The sequence below is a fragment of the Clavelina lepadiformis genome, chromosome 4, assembly GCF_947623445.1.
Source record: "Clavelina lepadiformis chromosome 4, kaClaLepa1.1, whole genome shotgun sequence".
Taxonomy (NCBI): domain Eukaryota; kingdom Metazoa; phylum Chordata; class Ascidiacea; order Aplousobranchia; family Clavelinidae; genus Clavelina; species Clavelina lepadiformis.
Window position 1 is genome coordinate 18,658,637 of NC_135243.1, and position 25,403 is coordinate 18,684,039.

At 35.5% G+C, this 25,403-nt stretch overlaps 2 protein-coding genes across 2 annotated transcripts; both read right to left on the minus strand.

Moving 5' to 3' along the window:
• Positions 1 to 706: 706 nt before the first annotated feature.
• On the minus strand, positions 707 to 6,040 carry LOC143453197 (uncharacterized). Its single transcript, XM_076954384.1, has 2 exons — positions 5,829 to 6,040; positions 707 to 1,715 (listed from the first exon to the last, which is right to left on the minus strand). Exons 1-2 carry the CDS (start codon positions 5,973 to 5,975, stop codon positions 1,404 to 1,406), a joined length of 459 nt encoding a protein of 152 aa, XP_076810499.1. The 5' UTR covers positions 5,976 to 6,040; the 3' UTR covers positions 707 to 1,403.
• A 3,542-nt stretch (positions 6,041 to 9,582) lies between these two features.
• Positions 9,583 to 23,073, minus strand: LOC143451526 (leukocyte receptor cluster member 8 homolog). Its single transcript, XM_076952143.1, has 16 exons — positions 22,926 to 23,073; positions 20,658 to 20,840; positions 20,278 to 20,497; positions 20,040 to 20,188; positions 18,615 to 18,709; positions 18,208 to 18,351; positions 15,830 to 15,955; positions 15,596 to 15,706; positions 14,959 to 15,142; positions 14,615 to 14,757; positions 14,388 to 14,484; positions 14,136 to 14,252; positions 13,951 to 14,019; positions 13,194 to 13,326; positions 12,886 to 13,093; positions 9,583 to 10,886 (listed from the first exon to the last, which is right to left on the minus strand). The coding sequence occupies exons 1-16, from the start codon at positions 23,013 to 23,015 to the stop codon at positions 10,736 to 10,738; spliced, it is 2,220 nt and encodes a 739-aa protein (XP_076808258.1). The 5' UTR covers positions 23,016 to 23,073; the 3' UTR covers positions 9,583 to 10,735.
• Between the last annotated feature and the right edge of the window lie 2,330 nt (positions 23,074 to 25,403).

Here is a 25,403-nt window from a genome sequence, read left to right on the forward strand (position 1 = left end):
GTAGTCGTAAGTTAAGTCATTTACATTTTATAACTGAAATCTTTGGGTAGAAGTGACTCAAGTCAAATCATATTTGAAACCCGCCCAAATAAAGAAACAATTTTTTCTGTCAACCCGAAACATTTATAAAATACTATAAATGTATAGCATATATATAAAATAATGCAAATACTAATATATATATAATACTGCAAAATTTGGCAGTGCCGTGTGCATTGATAAAAAAATAAATTCTTTGAAACTTGTATGTTGGGACAGTGCTTCTCATCCTTTTTATGATGAGTCGGAGACCCGAATATTAAGCGTATATTAAGAGAAGCTTTAGCGACCCTATTTCCAGCCAACCCTACTCACTATACTAGCTACCACTATTGTAATGTCACAGACACATTCATTAACTATCAATTTCTTGCTACATGAGTTTGGTAGTCAGAAATGTCTAACGAATATGCAATAGTTACTCAGTTATCGAAAGGCTTCGTGAACAAAATAGTCGGCAACCCACTTTTGGGTTGAGAAGCACTGTGTTAGGACCAAATAATACAGATATGTTTAACATTGTTAATGCTGAAATGTAATAAAAAAGTTATCATTTGAAATATGTATGGCGTGTATAAATGCTTAGTGATTTATTATTTTCCTAAAAATGAACTCAAGTTTTTGAAAAAATAATACAAGTTGAGCCATTACAACTCAGCACAACACTTGTGAATAGTATAAATTGTATTAACCATAAGATGCACTTACATGTAAAAAAATCTATTGCACAGGAATGTAGAAATAGAAACACCATAAAAAATCAATCTCTTATAGCTACTTAAAAACAGAGTTCAACAGCATCAAAATAAACCCGAGTTTCTGTTCAAACACTATTAAGATTTTGTAATGCATATTTACATTGGATAAAGCAGTTTTTTTTAAACCAAAAGCTATACCATATTAACTTGATTGAAAGGCACATTAGCTGTTGCTAAAAAATTAATATAAACCGCCCTTCAACATAGGTAACAGTAATACTCTTCGACAGAGAGAGAGCAGTCATGCATATTAGCCATGATTGCATGGTATCACTCCTCAATTCTACGTGTGTTGATCTATTTTGTGAGAAAGGCAAAGGCCTTCCGATACAGAAAAGGAAATATAAGGAAGACAGGTATGTCGATAGAGAGTCAGTGATCAACAAAATAGAGTCACATAAAAAACGAAAACTGCAAAAATGGTGATACAAAAAACAGTTGTAAGCCGTGGCATACAATTGAGTCAATACTGTATGGTAATCGGTCTCCAATTACGAATGTCCTTCATAACATCCAATGTTACCAATATAACAATAGGACTTTCTTGTAACACACTTATCATGTAAAGCTGTTAAACATTTCTTCTGAAGCAGTTCAATTTAAGTGTCATTTCAAGACATCACGCTCTACTTCAAAGTTGTAATTACATTCAGCCAAGCAGGCTTCATTCCCAGCATAAAAAGAATCTCCATCCAGCTTGACCTGGGCATGCTTCAATGAACGCATAATCGATGACGCAAACTGAAATGGAATGTCGTTTACAGCCGCAAATCTATCATTTTCGTGACACTCTTCTGACATACTATGACTTGTGCAATGTTTAGATTCAATTGCTGAGGAAGATGCTGTGCAAGAAAGTGTAGAAAAATCTGTATTACGCTTGCTCCATGGTTCCAAGTTGTTAGTATGCTGAAGGTCCTGCAATGTATGTGATATAAGTATGAGATATAAGTATGAGAGACTATGGCAGGTTTTTCTACAAAATACTTGTTAATATTACTTGTCCATTTTTTTGACCGAAATTAGGGCACCAGTTAATTTGGGCAGTTTTCAAGAAATATACACAACAACCAAATTAAGTTTATCTAAAAAAAAAGTTTAAACGGATTTACACAAAGACGTCTGACAAACGGATTTTACATTTGTACCACTTAGGCGGTTTCTTCCCTTGTCTGCTTGATTAAGTACGTACAATCGTGAGTTTGCGTTCATTTTTCTTGTGATAAAGTTATTCTAACGCACCTGCCATTGCACATACACTCACCGCGTTTTATCCTTTGATGCAATAGTCGCCATCACAGTTAAATGCTTTTAATTTGATAATAATTTAAGCGTTTTTGTGTAGTTAGTAACCATTGTTTTCAGTGAAACCATGTACAATAACCATCTTTGAAATGAAAGAAAGATACTTATACTAAGGCCGCTGCTTTACTTACAATGTCATGAAGACCATGAAAATTAACAATGGCATTGGAGGTAAATCTTTTTCAACTAAAAATGCTAAACAGGAAACACCCCATAAACCCATAAATAAGTCACATCAACGTTTTATTTGGAGTGATTTTAACAACTTCATTTCAAAAATGGGTTCATGCCGAGGAAATTGGGGCAACATGGGTGGGTGAAAGTTTGCTTTCTAAGATGAATTGTGCTAAACTGTTATAAGGGTTTATATAATTTTAGACAAGTCTGCGGACGTTTATACAAGGATTTTAAATATTGCAATATCCTGAAAATTAATGATTGGTTTCCTGTGGTCTTGATGTATGATAAATGGCCATTTTAAGCATTTAGAGAGTGTAAACATAAGATTACTAAAAACTGAAGGCCGATACGGAAAAATGGATATCAAATTCGAGATCAGCTCGCCAAAATTAGCCAAGGGGGCTGTTATCTTCTATGTTTCAAAAATTGTGTAGACTAGTGTAATCGTTACTCTTGAAAATCCAACGTTAGCTTTATATTTCTTAATCTTTGGTGCAAAGTTACTCACGAGTAAGCAAGCTGTTTTGACTATACAACTATTTTTGAGTTATGATCTACGGAATAGACTGTCTAAACCAGGGGTCGGCAACCTACGGCCCGCGGGCCGGATCCGGCCCGCCATGCGAAATCGTCCGGCCCGAGACATATTAATTAGTTATCACAAGAATACGGCCCGCCGTGTCTTATTGAGTTTCAAACTGTAGTGTTAGCAGTGTTTGAAAAAATTGTGGTATTGTTACGCCATAAGTACGTCGTACTAGTCTATTGTTACGCCATAAAACTGGTGTGAAGGCGGTAGCCTAGTATCTCGTAATAAGTACGAGATTGTCTGTAGAGTAGACTACAGTAGACTAGTCGTTATAGATACAAAGAGAGACGCACACAAGCTTTAACCTAAAGTTTGTTATAATTTAGGATGTTAGCGAAATGTCGAAAGGTTGATGATGAGTGCCGAGGTTTTAATGAAGAATGGACGGAAAAGTACTTTTCCATACTACACTTTGGTAAACTCACGTGCTTAATTTGCAATCAGTCTGTTTCTGTAAACAAGGAATTTAATATTAAGCGTCATTATGAGACAAAGCATTCGAAGTTTTCGGAGTACAGAGGCCAAACGAGAAAAGACAAAATTAACCGTCTTAAACTCTGCTTAGAAAATCAGTGTAGTATATTTCAAAAGCAAAACACTGAATCAGAAAAAAACACTCAGGCAAGCTATGAGGTCGCCAAAGTAATTGCAAAATACATGAAGCCTTTCACTGATGGTGATTACGGGAAAGACTGTATGATGGCGGTTGTCGAAGTCATATGCCCGGAGAAAAAAAAATTATTCTCCAATGTTAGCCTTTCTGCAAGAACTGTCACCCGACGAATCGAAGAAATGTCACAGGATGTAAAAACTCGCCAACAAGATTGTCTAAAAAATTTGCAATACTTTTCGATTGCTATTGACGAGAGCACTGATACAACGGACACAGCTCAGCTTGCGGTATTCGTTCGTGGAGTCAGCTCAAATTTTGATATTTTTGAAGATTTCGTTGAGTTAGTTCCTATGAAGGGCACTACAACAGGAGCAGATATATTCTGAAGGCACTGTTGCAGTGCACTAACAGTATGAACCTCGATCTGTCAAAATTGGTGTCGGTAACAACCGACGGAGCTCCTGCAATGATCGGTAAAAATAAAGGTGCCGTTGCTCTGCTTCAAAAACACTTGGAAGATCTCGGACGCAATGACAAAATCTCAAAGGTACACTGTTTAATTCACCAGGAGGCGTTGTGCGCCAAGACAACAAACTTGAAGAGTGTTATGGACACAGTGGTGAAAGCTGTGAATATGATTTTGTCTCACAAACGGAATCACCGACAGTTTCGCCAGATGTTACTAGAAGCAGAGAATCAATATGGTGATGCCCTGTATTTCTGCGAAGTTCGCTGGCTAAGTCGAGGAGCTATGCTTGCACGAGTGTATGAGCTGAGAAATTAAATAGCAACGTTCCTTGAAAATAAAAACATTAACGCCACAGAATTTCGTAATCCAGAATGGTTATCTAATCTTGCTTTCTTAATAGATTTAACGTCACATCTGAACAAATTGAACTTGCAACTTCAGGGGAAAAAACAACTGATACATGAGATGTGGAGGCACATACTCGCATTTGAAACTAAACTGCGACTCTGGGAATGTCAACTGGACAAAGAAAATTATGTTCACTTTCCTATACTGGAGGAGAGCAAACCTAGTAGCAACACTGCATTTGTCACTGTGATACGAAATTTAATTACTGAATTTTCCTCACGCTTTGCCGACATTCGTTCTCTACAAAATAAATTCAGGCTATTCAGTACTCCCTTTGATGTGGACGCCAATACCATTCCCGAAAAATTTCAAATGGACCTTATTGAAATGCAATGCAGTGACGAATTGAAGGCAAAATTTCATACAAAGGGCATATCGCTGCTTCACTTTTACAAAAAGTACCTTCTTGAAAGTGGTCTTTATCCCAGCTTGACCAACAATGCAAAAGAAATGGCATCGATGTTTGGTAGCACGTACACATGTGAACAAATGTTTTCATCAATGAAATTCACGAAGAGCAAGCTAAGATCCCGAATTTCCGACGCCCATTTAGAAAATGTTCTGGTTCTTGCTTCATCTGACTTGTCACCAGATGTTGAAAAACTTTCACAAAGCAAGCAGCATCAAGTGTCACATTAATGCTGTGTTGTTGAAGTGTGAATACATAAATTTTGTTCTTTTTGTGATTGGTATGATTGAGATTGCAGCAATGTGGCGTAATATACTCAAGTGAGTGTGAATTATACTAGTACTGGCTAATTAACTGGTACTGGCTAATTAATTAACTTCATCATTGGCTAAACATAAGCCTACTGTAAAAGATGATCTGTTGCTTAAAACAGTGGTCCGCGGATGGCTTCCGGTGCGCGAAGTAGCCTATCTTACTTTCGGCCAAGCTAGTTTTAATATGGAATCATAAGCATTGCAAAGTTGTTACTCCCTGTCAAACTCATTTTACACTTGGCCGATTCACAGCAGTAAAACTAGCGTATCTCGCCTTTGTTGATACCGCAAAATTGTTTTATAATAAAGGCTAGCTATCCGATGACCTAGAATGTCTTCTAAAGATATTGTACCGTTTATGATTGTTTCGTTATAAACTGCGTCTAGCTTTCAAAAAGTTTTGTATTCTAAATTTCCCAATAACAATGATTTTGTATGCAAATGGATTGACATTTTGTTGAGTTGATTTGATTGCCGTTTTGCTCTAATTTTTTATCTTAAATACATAGCTTATGCCAAAATCTTGCATTATGTTACCCAACGATAACTTTGGTTAACAAAAAGATTAGAAATATCTGTTCTATTCAAAACGATCTTTTGTTGCTGGTCCGCGAACTTTTTTTAAAATGTTTATCGGTCCCCCGGTGTATAAAGGTTAGGAACCATTGGCTTAAAAGACTTCAAGAATACCGTCATTTCACAACAATTCATTAAAAAAAACAAAAAATAATTTTAAATTTTTACCTGATAGCTTGGAGGCATCTCCATGTTAACTTTATCGCCGGGTCGAATCGTATCTCTTTCATCTTTGGTTTCTCCAATCAAGACAAAGCCATCAACCTCTCTATCTATTTCACAGTTCAGAGATGTAGCCTTTCCATTAACAGCCATTTCCCAATAACTTATACCAGTAGGCTAAATAAAAGTAGAGGATAAATAATAATCAATGCCTATTAAAATGTGCAATCAGTATTAAAGTGTAGACCTTAACTCTGCACTGTTGCCACTGTTAACAACTTTCACAGTTTTCTCAGCAAAGTTTCCAACATGCGATCAGCAACTGATATGACCAAAGCATAGATATCTCATATATAACAACATACAGTGTATATTTATATAACATCATATGCTGTAACTCCATAAAGAATGTTTATATAAATGGAGAATTTTGTTATTGCTCATTGTTTATTGTTTATAAAAACCTAAAAACAATTGTTTTGTTGCACAATATACAACTGCGTAGGTAACCAGCAGTTATGCTTTAGAGTGGCAAATTTGTGACATTTTATGATTTTACAATAGATCCGCTTGCGAACGGCACAGTTGGTTTGCAATGCAAGAAAAAGGTGGTTGGTTGACATGTTTGCTTCATTGTACCACTGCTTTTGTTTTACACTAAAACTATAGTTTCGGTTACCGATGCTAATGCTGTTTTTTTGGTAGTAACTAAGTTTAATTAACGGATGACCGAAAGCAAATTCAAGTCTCTTGTTACTGATATAAATCTAATCTTCAACAGCCTGTTTTAAAAGCGGGTTGAACGAGCGATTTACAACGAATGTGAAATGGTGACGTCTTCTCTTCTACCAGGAAATACCGTTAACATAACATATATTTAGTGTAAAATGTACTTTATACATTGTATAGCAAAAAAACTAAGTACCTCTTGCTCAATCATATTTTTTCTGTTGCATGTAGATGAATATAAATAAACTCACATAAAAACGACAAAATCCATAAATTTCAATATTTTATTACAATAATAAACTATGCGCTGTACCGTTAGGGTAGTTTGACGGTACAAATGTCAACTGTGGTTACTGTACAAAAGTGTGTGTCTTTAAATGATCGTTTGTTTTTTGTCATTGCTTGTGGGAGAATGAAAGATAAAATGCAAACCATCATAGCGCGATGACATAATAACGTAGACTGAAAAAACAGCAAAGATCAGAGTCCTAATACGTGCTTGGATTAAAAAACGACTTGATAAAAATGAAAAACGGTGGCACGACCACTACACATAACATAGGCCACAAAAATTACTAGTTGTAAGGCAAGTACTGTAATATACGCTTAATGGCAACGAAGTAGGAAGTAGAGGAGTTAGTTAAAAATATAACAAAAGATGATATAAAGTATACATCACAGGAAATCGATAACATAAAATTAATGAAAAGAAAAGGTGATTTCCCTATGATTACATGGATAGTTTTGATAAATTTAATGACACAAATCCCCCACCAAAAGAAGAACTTTTCAGTAAATTAAATGACGAAGATATATCAGACGAAAATTATGAACACACTCAAAATGTATGGAAAACGTTTATTTTAAAATCTATGAGAGAATATCATGACTTGTATCTTAAATCATATGTTTTGTTACTAGCAGATATATTTGAAAAACTTGTCTTCAATGTTATAAATTAGACCCTTGTCATTATTTTACAGCACTTGGTTTGTCACGGAATGCAATGCTTAAAATGACTGAAATCAGCTTAGAATTAATATCTGATATTAAGCAATATTATTTCATAAGTTATAAAAAGGTATGAGAGGTGATGTTTCCTACATCGCTAATAGATATGCTAAAGCAAGTAACAAATACTTAACAGATTATGATTCAAATAAACCATCAAATTACATTACATACAATTCCTGTTTGTTTTATTACACAGTGAATTTAATAAAAAACCGATTACTCGAAAAATCTTCCATGGGACTCTTTGATATGCTTTGGACTACCATTCCATAAAATGCCATCAAAAAACTATGATTCAAACTTTTTTAACGGAGGCGCAAAATAAACACTAGAATTTTTGGCATAAAAATAAGTTTTAGCTACTTTCATGGCGATTTTTAGCTTAATTCTGCACGGGACCTCGGACATCGAAGCATGCCAACTGCTAGGGTAATTCCCAGGCTAGAAAACAACACCAACCGTGCTGCCTTCTGGTTGGTATAAATCAGGGATGTCCAACCTTTTATTATAGTGGGCCGCATTGTCACTTGAAATAATTCAATGGGCCGCAAAACCTATTAAATTTCAAGAAAAAATGGGTACATAAAGTACATACTTTTGGAGTGAAAATGACTAGCGGGCCGCACAAAAATCTCAGGCGGGCCGCACTGTGGCCCGCGGGTTGGACATCCCTGGTCTAAATAGATTTTCTAAAGCCCTACGTAAGACTTCCAACAAAATCATAGAGATCTTAGTTTTAAATGTTTAGCGGCCTCTTTACTGTATTGTTCAGTTGTAGGCCTACATACACTGTAGTTTTGTTGGTTCGCGATTATGATTAGCTTTTTACCATGTCTGCCGAGTTCTATAGCATCGGATTAAAAATTTGTATATAGACCCTAGTCGAGTCATTTTCTGTTGTGAGCCGAGTCAATTTGAGCTTTGAGTATGAACACGGTTTTGCCAAGAACTCGTTAACGAGAAAATATACAGAAGCTTCATTTATATTTTCGGAATCAGGGTATTTCCATCTTTGGAAAATAGGTTGAAAATGACTTCAGTTCCCCGTTTACTTATAAAAATTTAACATAAGAAGACAAATCGTCAAAGTTTTATCGTCTTACAAATTAACAAACCGTAGGCTCAACGTGACTTATTTGGCCAATGCAAGAAGTATGGAAGAGTGGCAAATCAGCCATTTGCAAATACTAAATAACGGAAAAAACATGAAATCGAGGTCTTTGTATCATTTTATTAAAGTATTTGATAGGGTTTAAACGATTTACGTATCTAAATTTGTTTTGGCCAATTCACCCCCAATGATTGTGATGCCACAGAAAGTAAGTTCTTGTTAATTGTAGTAATTAAATTATCTAGTTTATTTAATTGTAGCAGAGTGTTGCTGCGGTGCAAAATCAAAAAAGAATTGACTATTTCATGAATCTCTCATAACTTATTCTTTATTTAAATTGCCTCGGAAAACGGTTGCACTTATTTCGAATCAGCTTAGCGTAAAAACTACCTGGAAACAAGCTTTGCTAGTCACTAAATTAACAAATTTAAAGCTGAAAGGGCAATGTATTTAAAAATTATGTGAACACAGTCATTTCATTTCCGAACAAACGAGAAAGAATTGCTGGTAACAAATTTGCCCAAATCATCTTCTTCTAGCCTATTAGTAGTTTGTAGAGAGAGTTTAGTACAATAGGCGTTTTTCACTGGGAAACGTTTTTGATATTTCTGGTTAATATTTTACTGAAATGATTTTCAAAATGTACGATATAGCTAGAAAATCCATATATTACCGTAACACGTAAAATAGCAATGCTCAAGAACCGCTAGCAAAACAGTATGCAGGTATCCGGTATTTGGCAACAGCAATCCTTTTATCGGTTTTTAACCGCAATATACAACGAAAACTAGTTTTAGGATTAGCCCCTCGCTTTAACTTTTCACAAATGGACCTCATTAGCCTACTGCCTGAGGGAGGATTTATAATGAATTCGAAAAGTTACGTCTGGCAGTTCAAAGCCTTCTGAGACTGAGCCGAATATTTAAAGAAAAGCTGTTTTTATTGCAAACGGCAGCACTATATTCATATGGGAAATTTACTATTGACAAACGATTACATAATTCAGAAACGTTGCAGCAAAACACACAGGTTGCATGCAAGTACGGTATAATATAATTACGAAGTCGGTAGGCAGTTTTTTCAAAGAATAAGTTGCTAACTTTGCTGATTAACGTGAACAGACGTCAGCAATTATTATAAGGCTCACATTATTCTGAAAACAATTACCCTTTTTCTATAGAATTGCATTTATCATTACAAATTAAGGTGACTAAAATTGTTTGCAGTGCTTTGGAGAAACTGCCTCCATGTAAAACGTGATAACGAAACGAAATATTTTATAGCAATAAGTAAAACGCTGTCGAAATATTTTTAACAAGCACGGATTACACTACTACATCTAGGCGAGGTTTATATCTCGTTGACTTGTTAAAAATATTTGAACAGATGATTAAGAAAAAGTTTGTAGATGTCGATAACTTCAAATCTTGCTGGCGTTCCCACTTCAGAAACTTCTTCAAAGGTGTTGCTTTTTGCTTCTTCATTTTATTTTCCTTAGCTCATTCTCAAGCCAAGAAACAAAGTCTTTGACAGCGGCAATTCGGACTTGTTAGATGAGGTGCTGGCGCTGTGAATGGACACTAACAATGATTAGAGCACTTCGGCCAAATGCCACAGGCTGGTGACAGCATGGCCGACAAAGAAGACTTCGACTTTTTTAAACAAAGAAATTGTCCTATTTATATTTCCTGCTACAGATATATCCAACGTTGTGAACATGGAACCCACGACCTAATACTTACAAGACTCAAGTGCGGCAAAGAGGCGTTCGGCAGGTCGAGGAATCAATGATGGTCAAAGCCGGAGGGTTGTATATGACATGAGCACGAACCAACAAGACAACAAAATCAACGCCGAATCTTTACAGAAATTAGACTTTGACAGCAATGGAACAGACTTTGATAGCAACGTGGCTGAAACCGTATACCCCAGAAAGAACAACTTATGCAGCAACCTATGGCTCTCGCCATGGAAATGAGCACATAACACGCATCGGGTTTAAACAGCTTAGAATTTGGCTAAAATGGAAAAGCCCAACAGGGCCAACAGGCCACGACTCCTAAAGAATTGATTGACTAGCTTTGCAGTCCACTTTCGTTTGGTCAGCGGTTAGAATAAGCTTCATTTCTGTGAGAACTTTCACGCATTCTGCTTGATTTTCGAAAGCCAACTGGCTTGTTATGTAGTCCACGGGGACTGAAGGGCGGAAACTGGTCAAAAAAGAAAGAATTAAATTAAAGATGGAATTGAGGGCGGGAAAAATTACTGCAATTTGTATGAATATTCTACAAACTTTCCAACTTGTAATGGAACTTTAAATTTTAACCCAAACAAAACTCATTGCAAACTTGAAAAAAATACTTTAGTATAACTGATATTGTATATGCAAGTGGGTAAAATGTTGAGATCACTATCATCAGGCCGGTTTAAATAGGGGGATCAAGTGGGCCAAATTTCACGGGCCATTGACTTTTCATGGGTCCTATTATTCGCAAATCACATTTATTCTTATGCTTTGATAATGAAGCATGTGGTATTAACACAAAAGTTAAAAAGTGCTGTACAAAAAATAAACGATTTTTGTGCATTATTGATTGTATTCCAACAGCGCTATAGCATAAGGCAAGATGTGGCCCCTCAAATTGTGTTGACGTCTCTATATAAACGCTCAATGTGCAGTAGGCCAATCTATTGTAATAACCACGAGTCAAGTGTTAATTCTTGTAACAAAATCTTGTGACACATTTACAGAGTAAACCATGAACATATAGCCAAACAAGTTTAGTTTTCAATGAGGAAACTTTTTATTTTTCACATAATTTTAACTTACAGTATAATATAAATGCATTGTGCATGAATAATAATATCTGTATGTAGTGTGTAAATGTAGCAACTACAAGCATACATAATTTTTGCCGGGGTCCAAATTTACCCTCTGGCCCGGGCCCATACTGCACTCTATGCTACCCTAACCACCATTGATACATAAGCTTTCCTGACGTCAGCACTCATTGATGCAGTAGTGACTAATGCTTAGTAACTAACTAAGTAACTGCATATGATGAAATCTTGATGATAGCAAAATCCGGTGCATTATTATAAGGTAACTAGTATGTTTGTAAATTTTGAACAATTTTATGTGATGCCAACCAGATGGCAAGTTTCAGAATAATCTTTCGCAGTAATGGCGAGCATAAGACTTTAAAATTCTATGCAGCGATTCTGAACAAACTTCAATTAAGAACCTAAAATAGTCCCATGCTTCAATTAATAAAACAATACCTGGAAAAAGATACATGTACTTTAAGATGTGCACGCCACAGAACTACGATGTTGATAAAAATAAAGGCTTTTTACTACTGTATATATGGAGTGCTGAGTAGAGCAGCACTCAAAATAAATTTGATCATTTATCACAAAAAGAAAATCCTGGACATAGTCAAGAAAAATCATACACATAATTTTCCTAAGGTGTCAAACCAAACGATAGAAAACTGTCTTTTAAAAAACATGCATCTGCGATCTGTATGGCAATATAGTTTTTGTGTTTTAGTTAATATTTTGCAGTTTTTTACAAGATTTGAATAGCAAATAGTTTTGGTGGTAGATGGTGACAAGGGGTAACGTATGTGTTATGTTACCATTGAACATGCTTCATTACTGTAAAATTGCATGTAAATATAATGACCAGTAGTAGTAAGGCGGGATACTTTGAAAAACTCAACTTTATAAAAATGTAGAGTGTTTTCAACTAAGTATCATAATTCAAATATTTGCAGACTCCACAGACAAAAAGCTGTTTAAAAGCAAAATAGTGTAAAAAGCTAAAAAATTGTTTATCTTAGGAAACCTGACTTTTACTTTAAATTATAAGGACACTACAGCTTATGTAACAGACACTAAAATATTGCATGTGCTCAAAAGTTCATACATTACCTGGTATTACCTGCAACTACGGAAAATATAAAGTCAGAATAATCGTATATATCAATGACAAGCTACCATATACTGAACACCTACTACACGGTACAATGCTTTTAAACTCTAACTTATCAGGCCAGTAAGACTGACTATTAAGATACAGTATGTATGACCAATTGACCTCCTCACTTTGCTGCACAAAAACGTTTTCAGTTATAATTCACAAAGGAAAAGAACAAACTTATGAATCCATAATGAACGCATTCACTAATAAAAATTGATACATACGCTTTGACAATTTTTTCCACGGCGTGCTTTCTTTCTCTTGGCGCAAATTTATCCATGAGGTATCCTCCCATATTTGGTGCATCAACATAAAGCTTAAAAAACTTGCAGAAATTTCCGCCTGCCCATGCACTCCGAACTGCTAACGCATGACTTATGGCCTTGTCTTGACGTAGTTCAGTGGTGATAATAGACAAAATTGAAGTCAGATCTGTGTACAAAGAAATCACTCCACAATGGACAACCATTTTCACCAAAACACGTCTTTGAGTGTAAAGTAATATTACAAGGCTTATAAGTTTAGAAAGTACCCGTCGTATTTTTTGTGTAAATGTAGTAAAGGATGCTGTAAGCCAAAAATTCTGTTCTGTGCAGTGATTCTACCCCTTCCGCGTGTAGTTGACGAAGCTGATTCTGGCACTGGTTAAATTCCTCGTGATCTCCCTACAGCATAAATGAATATGTTGATGACAAACTTCAGTATGAAAACTTCAGTGATGAGTCTGATACTAGCTAACTTCACATCAACTAGCCGCGAAGTTTGCTTGCCAAGAGAGTATTGCGTGTAGGGACATCATCTTACTGAAAAGTAGCTGGTATAGTACTAATGATATGTAATGCAAATAAGACTACAACCCAGCCCAGGAGATTTGACTAGTCTCATACAATACCAGTAGTCCAGTATCATTCGTAAAAACTAGATGATAGCTTCACCGATAAATGTAGTTGTACAATGTATAGTATCCCAAGATACTGCGATGCTCGATATAAATAAAGATCAGTTGCTACTGATCTCTTACTTGTTAGTGACGACAACATGTTCAAAACGGAACACATTTACTATAATTAAACACCGCTTGTGTGTTTTTTTACAATTATAACATCATAACTGACATTTGATATTTCATAAAAACATGGCAAATTTGCGACACATTTTGGCTATTATTCTTATAAATCTAATTACTCCAAAACGTCTTTGTTTTGCATATTTTCTTACAAGTTGGTTTTGATTAAAGCTCAATTGCTTTAGTATTAGCACAAGACCACACAAAAAAGTAAAAATAACACCTTTTCCAAAGCTATTCTGGCATGGGTCTCATACACTTCAACAGTGAACTCACTTCGAATTCCTTGTATCTATGACATAAATTGTATATAAAATACATAATATTGTATATAATTGAAATTAAATAATTGAATAATTGCCAATTAAAGAACACAACATTAACTGAAATCTTTTTTTAATTCATTACAGTCAAATCTTGTCGAATGCTTTTCAATTGTCGACAGGTGTACAAATACTCATGTTTTTCTCTCCAGTCTTCTTTTACACGAATCAATGATTTTCGCAGCACCTCGAGAGGACGAACCTTTAATAAAAATTGACTTACTGGTAAACATGTTTTTTCTATGGATAGACATGGATAATACAAGTGGAAGAACGTAAAGTTTATAATAAAACATAAGGCTTTCTTAAGATAAATAATATGAAAATGATGTTGTACTGTGGCTGGGTCAGGGGCTGCAGTGAGCCGGAAATAGTCTTTGAAAATATCTTGGCAAGTACCGACAATCTGTATGTCATCCAAGTTCACATCGTCACTGCATAAACAATAGTTTAGTCATGAATATTGACATGATTGCCATTTTATGAAATATTGATACTTAACATAGCCTATGAATAGGATTACCAGTTTTAATAGAAACAGTTAATATCTGTTTGTAGACTTACTTGTTGTCAAAGTTGTTTATTGTCAGTTCTAATTTTTCCATCTTTGTTGCTGTATTCAAACTAGCTTGAAACCTGTTGGCACGATTAGCTTTCTTCATTTCACGCAGGGGGTCATTAATTTGAAATGGAGGCATATTCTTGTTCTAAAAAATACGGCAAGATAAAAACAAAAACACATACTAAAACTAACCAACTCAACTTAAAATACCAAAAAAGCAAATAATTCATTTTAATTCAGTTGGTAGTAGGAAGAAGTTTCCTTTAATGAAGTATTTTTTCGAATGACTATAACAAGTTTTATCATTGTCGCCAGCTATGGGATCACGTTATATAATTGAGCCTACTTTTTTCTTTCCCCGTTTGCCAGGTGTTGATCCAGCTTGAAAATTAAACTTTCCCCGTCCCAAGCCACGGCCCTTCCATGTTTTCCCGCCTTCTTGAGTTACAACATTTCGACCTCTCCCTCCTAGTCGACTACTGATGCTCAAAGATGGATAGTCAGGCTCACTATTGCTGCTGGTGCTGTCACTGTTATATACAGTTAAGTGTTAAGTGACAAGTTTTGTCAGTACAAACATGTTTCTGGCCTGTACAACCAAATGGAGAGGTCAAGCAGGTATGCTTAACTCATGCAAGATTCAAGACTCAATTTGCTCAAATTGACAGTTTAAAGGCATTCTATTCTTGCAGTGGACTCATTAAGATTTCTTTCAACAAAGTAACTGTCCTTAATTATAAGAAAAATTTGTCTTCCTAAATAATTTTGGAAGTAAACATCTCTGGCAATAGTATATCTATAGTTCAAATCATTATACCAATGTTGACTATTAGATATATTTAATCATTTGAAACTAGTAACTTCAATATTGTCACTGAAACTCTTGCGACATGAGGTTTTGCTTAACCTAACAGAAAATTAACTGACAAAGTTAACTATGACATTCAAAATGGCTTACAATGCAAGAGCTAAAACCAGTCTACCTGCTGTGATATCTTCTTCGCTTTGGTGAGTATGACCGAGATCTTGATCTCGACCGAGACCTAGATCTTGACTGAGATCTAGAATGTGACCTTGATCTAGAATACCGAGGTCTAAACAACCAAAAACGTACATTACAGTTATCATCCAAGATTAAGAAGAAACATCTCAGCTTCTGTTGGAAACAACTATTGCGCCTATATGTTAATAAAGAAACTAAGAAAGTCATACAATACCTGTATTCTGCAACTCTTCTACGCTCAAAAAAGCGATTTTGTTGCCAGACAGGCAAGTCACGCTGTTGTGACATCATTTTCCATCGAGAAGTTGCAGTTTGTTGCTGTTTCTTTTTAATAAGAACTCTTAAAAGAGGAAGATCATTTTAGCATCACACTTCAATAGAAGCCTTGTATACTACTGCAGGTGATCATAAACCACTGAGCAAGTGACTTGTTTCCCTGCCCTACTATCACTTCAAAAACTAATGAGAGTAAACTAAATACGATAAAACTATGGCTACAATTTTAACGGGCGCCCAGATGTCATGGTAATTACTAATTAGTAATTGAGCTAAATGTAATTAATTACTATTTTTGGTGTAATTGAAACTTCTTTAGTTTGTGTAATTGTAATTTGCTTAAGTTTTAAGTTAAGTTAATTAAGTTTTACTTGATTACATCTTAAAATACTTTCGTTTGCAAAATATCTTTGCTACAGATTTTATGCATCGCCCAGTTGAGCCAGAGTGTGAATAGTATTCAGCATGTGCTCAAGGAGAGATTGCTGCGTAGAGACTAAACCTTTATTTTTGTGTTATCGATCAGATTGTTACGTCACCACACAGATTGTCCACTGCCAAGGAGCAAAGAGAATTTAGTGCATGCACAGTCCAGTAGCACAGTATGATATATGGAAGTAATGACGTCAGAGTGATATAATAATACCCTAATGATAATACCTAGTGATAATAACCTAATGTTGTAATTCTAGTAAGACAAGTTAATGCCTTACTGTGTAAATTTATATATAGTTTCCTACAAATCTGCCTTGTATCATCAAACCACTGGTTAGGGGTTCTGTTAAGTTCAGATGTTTTTGTAGAATTCATTTTGCGTAACAATGAAGTAAGTGATGAAAATGATCAAGAACAGACAAATCTTGATCCTGAAATATTTGAGGAAGATAAAGATTTAAATGATCTTCTCGCTAACTTACTAGAAAGAATTAGTTTTTTTGCTCATACAAAACAACTTTGTATCAAGAATTGTCTTCCAGACCAGGCTTTGTGAAGTCTTTCACTGGCAAGCAGTTGGGAAAGGTAGCCAAAATTGTAAATTCCATAAGAAAAGTCTGCAAATACTACCTCCTATTTCCGATGTAGAAAAATAATGTTAAGAGCACAGAATGTTACCAGATGGAATTCACAGCTAGTTATGTTACAAAGTGTCTTACACCATCATGAAGAAGTTAATGTAGCTCTGTCTTGATTCAGTCATATGAAAGAATATCGAATCAAGGTTATTTGGTATTAAGTGAGCTTGCGAGCGTGCTACTGCCTTTCAAGGCCATGTAACAAGTCGAGGGAGACAGTATTGTAACTTGTTCTTCGATTTGCCCAGTTGAGGTTGGTCTATTGAAAGGCTGGCATCTATTCTTGACCCAAGATTTAAAAACAAGTGGATTAATGACGATGTTGAACAAGAAGCAGCTATGAATTTGCTGGCAGCTCATGTGTCAAGTAGACTTGGCAGTAAGGATGAAGAGAGATATAGTACAGAGGATGAACAAGAAAAGCTGGCGAAAAAGCCAAAAATATTTGGCTTTATAACTGGAGGCTTGAAGAAGAAAACATCAAAAAGTTTGTTAAATGAAGTCGAAGCTTATTTGGGGAAGACACAATTCCATTTGATGAAAACCCACTGATGTATTGGAAAAATAGATCTGCCAATCTTCTGACACTTGCTAATTAGTAAAAGAATATCTGGGTCTAACTGCAAAGTCTGCACTTCCAAAAGACTTTCCTCCATTTCTGGAAATTTCTATAGTGAAAAAAAAGAAGCTTTTTGGGCACAGATACCTATCGCAGCCTGGTTTTCATAAAATGTAATGCAACTGTTTTCGAGCAAGTGAAAATCTAAAATATGCATGAGTTGTTAAACTTGACTATTCTTATTATTTGTTTTTAAATTAAAGGATGGATAAAGTCCAGCCTAATGAATTTGGGTGTGCTGAATCTGAGAATGGTTGTTTTTCCTTTCACATCAATGCCATTTTTATGTTGATCGTGCATCAAAACATTTCATCAGCTTGCCAACAGGAATAAGAATTTAGAAGAGGTAGAGATAAAACAAACTTAAAATTTATTACAGATATGTCAAATAGAAATTATACAGCATGTCTGCATTATCAATTTTGTCACGCTACGAGTTATTATTTATAACTGCATTTATGCGCATTGTTCATAGTCACACAGTTTCACAAAGTCGGGCATTCAACATTATCCAGGGGCACCCAGTTTTTAAGACCTTGGGTGCCAGTGGACATCTACTCAAAAAAGTTAAAGATATTCCCTGAAAGCTGAAAAGTTATCTTCAGAAAACAAAAAAATATTTACATTGGAAGGGACTCCTTGGACCAATCATTGTTATAGGCTGTTCCATCTTTCATTTTATTATTTAGTATGTCCTTGAGGAATGATTCAGTCGCATCCTTGTCTGCTTCAGAAGTGCATGCGTGGAAAGCACGTTCAATATATTCCCTAAATGCAATATTTACAACATGGCATAAAGCATTGAAGTGTTATTATTGTTTTAAATATTTATCAGGGAAGATTAATTATTTATCATGATCAAGATTATTTATTTTACAAATATCAACTGAATTGACTGCATTACTAAAATGTGTCACATCAAGTCAGCAAAATACTAGTCTGACTTGCAGGTTAGAAAATGAAAAAAATGCATGCGAAGTTGAATTAATCAGCCTATTCTATTATAAACCACATAATCTATTGCATATTACATCAAAGATGGGGGCCAGGCCTTTTGTGGATTGACAATGTCATTCTTTTCTGTTTCATCTTCAACTCCTGGTGGTGGGGGTGGCTTAGAATCCTCCTAAAATTTTAATCAAACCGGTTACTAGTTTTCACAACCTGAAGCTTAAGCAAAAACAAAACCTATTATGGTTATCAATTTGGCAATGCTATAACAAAACATAATATCAAGATTATATCACAACATAAAATTTCTAAGATGTTACAAGATAAATTAAAAATTTCAATCAAAACATAACAATGTATATCAATCAACCAAATACACAATGCCAATTAAAGTTACGTCAGATTTCTCAAACTTATTTGCAATCTATCAGATTTATTTATTTAAGCAGTTTAACTATCCCGACATTATAATAACCAAACAAAATACACCAGAATGTACACAATATATATATGATTGAAATAAAATGCAGAATAACAAAATCTTTTTCATAAGATAAATGTAATCCCCATTGCCAACGCTTTATTTTTATCGTTCGCACGTTCTGAAATGTTCGTGTATCTTATGTCGGATATTTCCACTCACACCGCTCCACGCTGTTATAAGCTCAAACTTCTACGCGAGTAACCGCCCAGACGGAGAGATACAGAGTCATACGAACGTATTCCGTTAGTCGTGTTAATTGCAATTCTTTAGACCTGTTTTAAACAGTGATTACTAAGTTTGTGATTGTGTGTAATATTCGGAACCTATACAGTTCCTACAATAAAAGGACCGTTTCTGATAAACTGCATCTGTTGTAACATAAAAGCTTTTGGCTGACAAGAGGTTAGAGAATTCTAACCGCACGCACCACGAGAGTCAGACAATTAATTCAGCAGGTAAATTAAGTCAAAATGACATAAGTTAAGACAGATAAGCTGTGCATCTGCCGCTTCAGCTTCTGCAGTCCTAATACTTCACTTTTTAGTAGCTCGGGATATTGCAAGTTTGTTTTAAATAGTTACAGGATTTTAAAGTTTTAAGATTTATATTGTTTCGGATTATAGAAATTCCATTCAAACAAGATTGAAGTTGATCAGGCTAATGTTTTTAGGAACTTTGTAGTGCAGGAATGTTTTCTAATCTTTAGAAAAGGGCTCAGGTCCTGCACTGGCCATACACTCGGCAGTTTATACAACTACTATAAATCCAAAGGAAAGGCATAAAATATTGCTAATAACTAGATTACCTGCGAGTAATGCACAGATTTTACAGAATGAGAGCGACTACTTGCTAAAATTTAAATATATCTAAACTTAGGATAAAGCTGCAAAAGCTGTAGATCATATACATTGTGCATTATGGGTTCCCACTTCACAATTCCAAAAATATAACCACCTACATGTACACGAGACTATTTTTCAGACGAATATGTATGCTAAACAGATCACTTAGCAATTAATACCTCTTCCGTTGAAGTTTGCATTCGCCCAAAAAGAGAACTTGGCTGTGTAGCCTCTGCAGTTTGAACTTTGTCTAGTGGTGGAGGATCTTTTGGTAGAGGTGGCTGAAAGTTGAGTTTGTTCTTGCTTTCGATATTAAATCGAATGGAACCTGCAATTATTATATCTTAGTAACAAAGAATTATAAAAAATGAAGAAATGTCGTTTGTAGTAAACAAAGACAGTAATATAAATCTCAACCTCGTCCACCAAATGAATAATTGCCAAATCTTGCTGGACGAGCAGGCATAGAAGATGGCAAAGGAGGATTGATTTTCACGGCTGCAGCATACGACTGCGGTGGAGATGAAGCTGCTGGCGGTGGACCTGATTTTTCTTTAGTGTTGGCAAACCTTCCTTGATTGCCATTGAGTGGGTTGTTGAAATTGACATACAAGCTACTCTCTCCTCCATAACAATTCTGTGAGACAATTAATGCTTCTGGTAAAACTCTATAACAATGAATATTATTCTATAAGTTACACAAATACAAACTGACAAAGATTTAAAAGGGAACTTTATAAAATCAACCTGACAAAAAATTTTTGAAACTTACTGCCAAAACAAATTATATCACAAACCTGGCGAATGGGCATTCCCATCTGGGCTCGATTTCCATAGTAAGACATGCCATACGAGTTGTTGTACACATTTTGGTTAGTTGCATACGGTGGGTAGTTGTAACTGTTGCCTTGCCAATTAGTGTAAAACCCAGGATTATTTCCAAACGGTGTTCTTGGATATGGTAAAGTTTGTCCAGGCTTCTACATACAAATAATTAATCATTAGGACTGGAACAAACTTAAAATTACTCGATCTGGCCGAGTCCGAATATTTATAATCAAGATTCAGCTGGGAATTTGGACAGTACGTGATCACATGATCTTGCATGTTGAAGGCAAAAATGGCACTTAAAAGCGCACTTACAAGTAATAAAACTTAATTCATTTTTGCATTATAAATCAATGCATCACTATCTGGCTATCAGTTCCACACTAACATTAATTATAGAATCTCGGTTTAGAAACTGCAAGATTGTTGCCACGGTAGCCAACTTGGGCAGTTCCACGTCCGGATTATGGTAAGGTGCTGTGTCTATTGAAATCCTAAGACACGTTAAATGCTCAAACTACAATTTCTGACTGGTTTTTTAACTTGTCAATGTAACCATGAAGCTTTTTTTTAGGAAATTGCTTTGTAGCCCATAGCGTGTAACTTAGTTACGGTATGAAGTCCTGTTTAAGCGTAAAGTATTTGTAAGTGCTGACAAAATAAAATTATGTTGAAATGTCCTTTTAGCAAAACAAAACTCATATATTTTTGGGCTTTGGCAAAGTCTCCAAAGTAAAAACTTTTTGTGCATTAATGAACACTTTTAGTTGTGGGTTAAAAATTATGCCATCAAATACTACAATTGCGTATATACGCACCTTGACACTGCAAGCCCGCTTAACAACATGCTGCGTGACCTTACTTTTAGCTCTGCAACTTGCAGCGCATTCTGCGTGAAGAGAGTAGTTTGTTCTCTTCGCCTCTTTCTTCTTGAGCTCGTTTTTCTCTTTTAACTCCTTTGTGAGCGCTATGTTTTCTGTGCAAGGCACTTCGAGAGAAAGATGCCAAATTAACCACTAACTAACCAGATAACCATATGGTAAAACACATTTATCGCATCCGGTTTTATTTTGTCTGTTTTACTTTGCTTTTGAAAACATGGTAATTTGGCACAGTTGCAAATCTTTATGCTGCACAAAGAGTGGTGCAAATTTTCCATTGCCGTTAAGCACTGCAATGTGATTATTCTTTTCTAAAAAGTGAATAGCAAAATGACAATGCAGGTTTTAGTATAGCCAACACGAAACGCTTCGTGCCGGGAAAGATTAAACCGCATCCCAGCGGAAGTATTATTTATATTACAATGACCGTTTTAAACAAGGACAAAAATCAATCTAAGCGAAACATTTGAACGCTTGAACAAGTAACCATAATAAACAATCTACATCTTTTTGCGAAGGAATTAAGTCCAATGGTAAAGTTGCAAAAACTTTTATCGTGCCAAACCTAAACATTACTATGCCAAAAATACTGCGTTGTAAATAAAGGAACTCTAATGTCGGCCAAAAGAAATTTAACTACGTTGCCAGTCAACGAATTGCAACAACACGACAAACAGACTTTAACTTCAAATTTTGTTGTTTTAAGGAATCAGAGATGCACTGTTTATCGTACCCATGGTAATTTGACGTAACGTAATAAGACGTGAAATGTTTTGACCTGACTTTAGGTCCATCGTATAAGCCCCCTCCTGTTGTTTGACTTGATATTTTTGTCTTGAAAAGGGTCTTATACGTGGGAAAATTTGTGTTTTATATCTTATTCATTTAAATAACTTTTGCTAAACACAAGATAATTACTCGGACTCGGCACGATAAAAAGTAGGTCAACATCCGACCAAATCCTTGGCTTCGGATTCGACTCTTCTCAACCCTATTAATCATGGTAAAATGTAAAAAAACATATTTAAAAGAACTTGCTAACATTTAGTGGAACACATCAGCCATTTTCAGATCATTTTGGAAAGCAATATTAATTGTATTATGCATACAAGTAAATCGTTCTATTTTGCCTAAAATCTAAGAATTTCATTTCAGGCACTTCTAAATTCTTTATTCGAGCAACGTCAGTGTCTCCTTCACTTTTGCATTTCCATAACAGGATCGTGTATTGAGAAATTGTCACGTCATAATTATTTTCCATTACCTCACAACTCTTTACTATTCATCGGGCTTTTATGTCAAAGTGCAAAATTATGAGAAACCCGAAAAATTAATTCGTTAACATACTGCGTTCACCTTGGATATTTGATTTCCCTCTTGTATGTCACTTAAAGCTTTTCTTGCTTTCTCCCATGCAGTTACATCATCATTTCCAACTTCTGACATTTTCTTTTCAGAACAATGAATTTTAAAAGTTTCCGTTATTTATAATAACCTGGTTATATTATTTAAACCAAAAAGCAATTTATTATTACATTGTATGCTGTGCTGTATATGACCTGCTGCTCGGTTACAGCCTGACTTGATACTTTGTATTTTTGTCATATCGGTACCGTGCCACATTTCTCCGAGTATTGTGTCGTAAAATGTTGCGTGACTCAGTGGGAGTTTTCCAATCAAAAACCTTGTACTCCCGTCTCCGGTATATTTGTCAGTATTGTTTTCTTGTTTGTATGTAAAGCTAATAACCATGGAAGTTTTCCCTGAACCAGGGTTTTCGAGAGGGAAACTTACGTTGAGTCATGCAAAAACTTTGAAAACAGTTATTATTGGTGAATAAACTAAGCAGCAATAATTACTGACGAGGTATAGTGCAGAAGTCCACAACCGTACCTCAACCACAGGATGCATTTTTAAACTAGACCGCAGCTACTCAATTTGTGATGTTATCTGGTTGTACACTTCTGCACATGTATGGAAAATTTGCATTTTAGCAAGGGGAGATTGACACTAAAAATTAGGCCTATAGCCTAGCCTAATTTTTAGTTAAATGAATGGAGCTGATTGAAAAGCGTTGCTTGCACTTGGAATTTTGCGTCTAGTATACAAGTGCACAACCAGATGACGTTACAATTCAGCAATTTGAGTAGCTGAGGTCTAGTGATTCAAAAACATCCTGTGATTGTGCATTTGTATAGGCCTACTAGACCCGCCTAATATTTCTGTATGTACGCCAGTATCGTAATGATATTTGCCACTTCGCCACGTCGGAGATCTCCATCCTATCATACAAACTTTCCATGCAAGCTTCTGTACATAGGCCTAGACCTCAGTACGCCACTAATGAGTATAGGCCTAGGCCTATCATAGGCGTCAGGCTAACCTTTTTTAGGAGAATTATTCCGTGAAACTGTTAATCAGACAAACAGTCAGATAAGGTACAACAACTGTGCACAAAATCCCAGCTTTCTTAAAAACGTACTCTCCTACAAGTACAGGCTTACTGAAAACAAAAACTAGCTTCAGCAACCACAGTCTTAGAAATTTCGTAATACAGTAAAACAAAACTGAGGTGACTCGTTTTATGACGTCTGGTATGTTTAGTGATTATCTACTGCGCATGCGTAAAAAGTTTATGGGGGTGAACTTCCGATGTCTATGGGGTAAACAAAGCATGAAAATATAATAAAACTGGTATAGTATTATGTATTGTGACGGTTATTTCATGAATTGTTTTCGAAATGCTTGAATTTTATTTTGGGATCTTGCAATTCAGTTATTGACCGGACTTGAATTCTCCTTAATGACGTTCAGATAAATTACCTCGCTTGAATTGGTGTGCCATATATATACCGATGTAATGTTTGCAATCTTTCCTTTTTACGTGATCGATTTCACTGGTTACTACTGCGCATTGTAACATTCGGTAAGCTTTGCCCGAAGGTGAAAGCTTTCGTGTCTGATAATAAATAAAATGGGAACTTTATCATTTAGTAATATGTATAGACAGAATTTAAGCAACTAACAGCATAGTCACGCCGTTTGAGAAGTAAGAACTCATACCATTGAAGCAAAAGTAAAACAAGTTATCAATCATCAATCGTCCTCGCTCATATTGTAACAATAGCCGCCAGCATACTCGGTCTTTATGGCGAATGTGGTTGTTGTGTAATACTTCACACAAGTAATACTTCACACAAGTAATACACAAAATAACTTTTAATTTGTCATAGGATCAATATATATAACGTTTGTAAAATGTGTATAAAGACTATGAAAGCATAATCTTTATCCTCATTCTGAGGAAAGTTCTTGGCACGACGTAAACTCTGCGCTTCGATAATTTCTCATCACTCGAGTTCCGACTCCCGAACAAGGATCAAGATTGCTAAGACCCATAATCATTATTTATCGGATATAGTGGCGGTAGTGCATGAGATGTTGTCGTAAGTGGATGGCGTAACCTAGTCCTATGCTGTTAGTGGGGGAATCATAATCTTTATCTTCAGAGTGAGGATAGTTTTTGTACATCAAAAATTCAGCGATAATATTTCCTAATCATTTGGGCCCCAGTTACCGACCTATAGCTGCGTGCAAGACAAACATACTTTTTTTTATATTGTAGGATTTGATTTCACAATTTCTATCGGCCAAATTTAAAAAAATTTGTCTCGTTAGGACCACTGAACAGGAGCACGCATAGGTAACGCTTTGTCCGCATTTGGAATTACCGCAGAGTTTAATTTGTACATAGAATTTTCGCAGTCCAAAGATAAAGATAAATTATATTAAGGAATATTAGTTTCCACAGAATTTTTATGCAACAGGCCAGTG

Coding starts and splice junctions, on each gene's coding strand:
- LOC143453197 (XM_076954384.1), bottom strand. CDS start 5,975: ATGGCTGTTAATGGAAAGGCTACATCTCTGAACTGTGAAATAGATAGA. Junction 1,716..5,828: donor AGATGCCTCCAAGCTATCAG/GTAAAAATTTAA, acceptor CATACATTGCAG/GACCTTCAGCATACTAACAA.
- LOC143451526 (XM_076952143.1), bottom strand. CDS start 23,015: ATGTCAGAAGTTGGAAATGATGATGTAACTGCATGGGAGAAAGCAAGA. Junction 20,498..20,657: donor TGGGAATGCCCATTCGCCAG/GTTTGTGATATA, acceptor ATTGTCTCACAG/AATTGTTATGGAGGAGAGAG. Junction 15,143..15,595: donor CGAAGAAGATATCACAGCAG/GTAGACTGGTTT, acceptor TGTATATAACAG/TGACAGCACCAGCAGCAATA.